Source organism: Schistocerca nitens, chromosome 5, assembly GCF_023898315.1.
Source record: "Schistocerca nitens isolate TAMUIC-IGC-003100 chromosome 5, iqSchNite1.1, whole genome shotgun sequence".
In the NCBI taxonomy this organism is placed as follows: Eukaryota; Metazoa; Arthropoda; class Insecta; order Orthoptera; family Acrididae; genus Schistocerca; species Schistocerca nitens.
In genome coordinates, this window is record NC_064618.1 from 690,719,452 (window position 1) to 690,725,232 (window position 5,781).

Sequence of the window (5,781 nt, forward strand, 5' to 3'; positions counted from 1 at the left end):
GAGTCATTTTTAGGCCAAAAAACAAATATGAAAGATAATATCACCACAGCTATGGAAAAAATGACGCCCACAACAAAAAAATAAACTGAGCAAAAAGTATATCCACCCACAAGGAGCGAGGATTTCTTATGACATCACCAGAAAAAGGATACCAAGCAGATACCAGTGCTAAAAATTAATAGGCAAAAAAGATAATAAGTGATCAATTACATATGTCTGAATTTGTGAAATGTAGAAAATTTATGCTCTTTTACCAGACTGTACAATCATTAGCAAAAATAATCAGTGAATTTTAAATAGTCTTGTCAGATGATCTGAAGAAAGCTTGTGTTACATGCGAACACTGGTTGAGTAGTAATATGTAGGCTATTATGATACAAAACTGTGAAAGTATTAATGCTTCAATGTTGTTATATATATGTATATGTATGTATTATCCATATTCTTTGAAGGTTGTCTGTCACATGTCTCATAAATTCTTTGGTTCATTTTTTGTGTAGTTGTGATGATCTCTGGCTATGTTTTTGAAATGTGCAGTTGGTGTTTTGTATCATATTACCATACTGTGTGATGCTTAATAAACGATTCATTTCTAAAACACCATTTGATGGTTTGTCAACATGGTAGCAGATGAGCGCAGTTGATAAAGTTTGTATGAAGTGCAACAGATGTGCCGATTTCGGAAAAGAATTACACGATGATACAGAAGTGCAAAGATGAGGAAATGGCCCATGAAAGACAACAACTAGATAAACTCACTGGCACAGAAAACTGGGGCAGCTGGTGAATTATTATGAGAACTATTTTAGAGTGTGACGAAATCTTTGATGTCATAAGTGGTGCACTGATTAGGCTAGAAGAAAATGGAGAGAGTTATGAAACCAAACTTGCAAAATGTACAAACTCTAATGCAAATGCAAGTAAAAGACTAATTCAGTCACTTGACACCAAGCTTTTACTTTGCGTGGGGGAATGCAAGACTGCTAAAGAGGTTTGGTATAAGCTACACAAGATCTATAATGTGCACTCAGCTGAAAACATTGATTTGCTTAGACATAAAATTCCATAACATTGTGTGGGAGGCATCTGGAGGTATACAAGGTCATCTAGCCAAATTTGATGATGTACAAACTCAGCTTTCATTGTTGGACAAGCCGATTAATGATGGTGACCTTTGTGCACGACTTTTGCGCACTTTGCCAAAAGAGTTCGATTACACTTATATTACATGGCATGATCTACCTGCTGAAGAAATGACATGGAATAAATTACAAAAATGGAATTCAAATTATGAACTAAGAATAACAGACCATGGTGATGAAAGTGTTGCTACAGCAACAGAAGCACAAACAAACTTCCTCTGAAAAAAATGGTTCAAATGGCTCTGAGCACTATGCGACTTAACTTCTGAGGTCATCAGTCGCCTAGAACTTAGAACTACTTAAACCTAACTAACCTAAGGACATCACACACATCCATGCCCGAGGCAGGATTCGAACCTGCGACCGTAGCGGTCACGCGGTTCCAGACTGAAGCGCCTTTAACCGCACGCCCACACCGGCCGGTAACTTGCTCTGAAGTAGATTCGTTAAAAACACCTCATTATAAAAGGAATGAAGACAGAAAATGCTTTTTGTGTGGTAAAGTAGGTCACTTATCAAAACAGTGTAAGACAGGGTTGGTTTGTTTTAAATGTAAGAAAAAGTGCCATTGATCAAATGAATGTAGTAATGTACGCAAAAGTGAAGATTGTGCTATGTTGTTAACTAATGTAACATCAATGGATAATTCAAGAAGCTGCAGCTACACAGATACTTCAAAATCAGTGGAAACAGTATCAATGGTGAGACGCAACAGTTTTTCAGTAGATCTGAATACACTGGACTGTGATGGGTGGTATATTGACAGTGGTGCAACACATCACATGACAAATTGGCATGATTGATACACTACGTATGAACAATTTGAAACTCCAAGGAAGATGGATAGTTCCAAGAATGGTGTACTTATTGAAGAATTTGGTACATGCCAAATTGATGTATAAGTGTTCAATGGACAGACATGGGCAGAACAATATTTTGAAGATGTTTGGTTTTGACCTGATGGTTCCTGTAACTTGTTTTCTGTTAAGAAAGCTGCACAGAAGGGAACAAAATGAATAATCGAAAATGGTGGCAAATCATTGGTATTTTTCAAAAACAATATTTCAATTGCTATTGCCACATCCTGCTGTGAAAATGAGCTTTATCATTTGGCTGTAAAGGTTGTTCACACAGAAAAGTCTTATATTGTTACTGAAACTGATGACGCTTTACAGAGATGGCATGAAAAAATGGGTCATCAAAATAAACGCTATGTGCACCAATTTTTGAAGGATCATGGTGTAGAGACAACAACTGATTACATTTTTTTGTACAGGGTGTGTCTATGGTAAACATTACTGGATGCCATTTGGTGAAAGAGTGCAGAAACCCACTAAGCCTGGAGAGTTGGTGTGTGAAGATGTTTGTGATTTGATGGAAGAAAATGATCTGCATGGTCATGGATACTTTGCTGTTTTTAAGGATGATTTTCCCAGTTTTGGAGTAACATACCTTTTGCGACACAAAGATGAAATTAAAGAAAAGTTGCCACTGTTCATTAAAATGATAAAGACACAGACTGATGTCACTGTGAAAGAATTACATAGAAATGGTGCTAACGAGTTTCATAATTAAGATGTGCAAAAATTTGCTGGCTCAGTTGGACTGAAACATTCAATCACTGCACCATATATACCTCAACAGAATGGAATTGCTGAATGGGAAAATAGAATCCTGTGTGAGATGGCATGTTCTTGGCTTTGCTCTGCTGAACATCTGGCAAAAGCATTGTGGGGTGAAGCTGTTCTGGCTGCAACATACACTAAAATCGGACGGATCCCACAAAAATTAAAGGTAAAACTCAACTGAAATATTTTTGAAGAAAGAAGGTCGTTTTGATAATTTGGTGATATTTGGAACTGAATGCTATGCTTGGATTCTTACCCAGAAACGGAAGAAGTTTGATGCTAAATCTTCAAAAGTATATGTGGCTGGTTATGATGATTGTGGATACCATTTTTATTTTCCTGAAAAAAGGTGTGTGTGTGTGTTTGCAGAGATGTAAGGTTCAATTGCAAGCCATTACAGAAACCTCTTATTTGTACTCAAAAGTCTAAAAGGGTTGTTGAAATATCAGGTAAAGATAAGAATGCAGATATTTTTGAGACTGAGTATGAAGATGATTTTGAAGAGGATTGCATGAACCAAGATGTTGCTACAAGTGATGAAAGTGTTAACAACTAGTCATATGACACTGAGGGGGAAGTTGGAAGTAACTTGGAAACAAGAAATGAGGAAAGAGGAAGCCACAATTTACATGGACGTTGAAATTTGAAGAAACCATGTTGTTACTGTGAATATTCAGTTCCTCAACCAAGAATGATGTTTATTTGTGAGACACCAAGAAGCTGTAAAGAGGCATTGCATTCAGAGAATTCTGAATAATGGAAACTGCAATGGAGGAAGAGATGGATGCTCTAAAGAAAAATGGAATGTGGGAAGAAGTTTAAAAAATTAAACCAAACAACATGATTGGAAATCGAAGGGTCTTTGCTACAAAATTAAATGCAAATAATGATGTTGTTTGATATAAGGCTCGACTGGTGGCAAGAGGATATACTCAATAGTTTGGAGTAGGTTGTGTTGACACATTTAGCCCTGTTGCAAGATTTGAGACTGAGATGCCTTTTGAGTGTTGCAATTCAACATGATAAGTGTATGCAGCAATTTGATGTGAGGACAGCATTTCTCAATGGTATTTTGAAGGAAGAAATCCACATGAGTCAACCAGAGGGATTTGATGATGGTACTGGATGGGTGTGTAAGTTACTGAAGAGTCTATATGGTTTAAACCAAGCCGCAAAATGCTGGTATGATTGTCGGGTTCCTTACTGAATGTAACTTATGGGAGAGCAGTTCAGGTCCATGTATGTTCTATGGTGAAAAGCTGGTATTATTGTTTCATGTTGATGATGGATTGGCTATGGGCTCTACTGATGCCACATCTAAGTTCCTTGAACAGTTGGGTAAATGTTTTCAAATCAGTGTAGAAAAAGTTGATTACTTCTTGGGTTTACAAATCAAGAGGTTTGACAACTGTATTCAAATAAATCAATCTGCATATGTGAAGAGGATTTTGGAGAAATGGAATATGATGGATGCAAACCCATTGTCTTTACCCTTTGAACCAGGATGGACACCAGGTGAGTCACCTCATTTTAATAATATTGGACTGTATCGAGAAATGGTTGGAAGTCCGATGTATTTAAAACAAGGCACAAGAGCAGTTTTATCATATGCTGTTAATGTTGTCTCAAGAGTTCAAGACTCATCAACTCAGGTGCACTTTGCTTTACTCAAACGAATATTTAGGTATCTTAAATCAACAATTACAGTTGGCATTAAGTTTATGAAGGGTAAAGACTGTAGTATTGAAGCCTATAGTGATGTTGACCATGGTGGGGACAGAGGCACTAGACAATCAATAAGTGGCATCCTGCCCAAGTTCCACGGGGGGCCAGTTGTGTGGAAAAATAAATAACAGCAGTGTGTTGCTCTTTCTTCAATGGAGGCAGAATATGTGGCTGTAAGTGAAGCTTGTGTATCATTAGACTGACTTCTGAAAGAAATTGGAGCTGTTGATGAGTCATCAGTTCCTGTTTTACAAATTGATCAACAAAGTGCTATCAAATTTATTAATGAATCAGAGTTTTATGAATGATCAAAACACATAGAGACAAGGTGTCATTACATTCACCAACTGGTTGGAGAGAGGAAGATTGAAGTGAATTACATACCAACTGGTGGACAGGCAGCAGATACTCTTACAAAATGGTTACCATTCAAAAAGTTACAAATGATGAAGGAACTTGTTGGTGTAGTGTCTACTTCATCATATATATAAAACATTGCGGGAAAGTGTGAAAGTATTAATGTTCCAATGTTGTTATATATATATATATATATATATATATATATATATATATATATATATATATATATATATATATATATATATATATCATTCATATTCTTTGAAGGTTGTCTCTCACATGTCTCATAAATTCTTTGGTCCATTTTTTGGTGTAGTTGTGATGACCTCTGGCTATGTTTTTGAAATGTGCAGTTGGTGTTTCTCATCATATTGTTGTACTGTGTGAAGCTTAATAAATGATTCATTTCTAAAACAGCATTTGATGATTTGTCAACAAAAACTACCAGTATTAGCACTATCCTCACCACTCTGTAGGATATACTCTGCTCATGATGGGACAAGCATTTATGTTGGAAGTGACATGAAACATTGCTTCTTAAAATCCTCAGAGATGATGAGGAAGGAAAAAGACTGAAATTTCAGCTACAAAAATAACTGCACTATTCACAATTTGGCTGTACAGTAGCCCAGATGGGGACTTACACATACTGTGATGTTCGTCCACTTTATTACTTCATTGGTAGTCCTTGGTGCTAACGTACTGCATTGTTATTCAGTTCACAACCCCGAATATAATTTCTGATAAGCCTCATTAACATGTTGCAGGTAAACATCAGCATACTGCCACAGTAATTTGCTGTTGAACATCTATGAGCAGTAAATACCTAACCACACAGTTCACTATTTCCCAAATTAATTGAACAGACACTGTTATTGTTTTAACACATGGCCTGTTGGTGTTACACTGATTCCACTGTTAAGGTA

The 5,781-nt window shown here is 36.5% G+C and overlaps 1 protein-coding gene across 1 annotated transcript; it reads left to right on the top strand.

Moving 5' to 3' along the window:
• The first annotated feature begins 3,954 nt into the window (after nt 1–3,954).
• On the top strand, nt 3,955–4,623 carry LOC126260664 (uncharacterized). Its single transcript, XM_049957999.1, has one exon. The coding sequence runs from the start codon at nt 3,955–3,957 to the stop codon at nt 4,621–4,623; it is 669 nt and encodes a 222-aa protein (XP_049813956.1).
• Nucleotides 4,624–5,781: the final 1,158 nt, after the last annotated feature.

Bases quoted from the DNA above. Each gene is read 5' to 3' on its own strand.
- LOC126260664 (XM_049957999.1), top strand. From the start codon at position 3,955: ATGATTGTCGGGTTCCTTACTGAATGTAACTTATGGGAGAGCAGTTCA.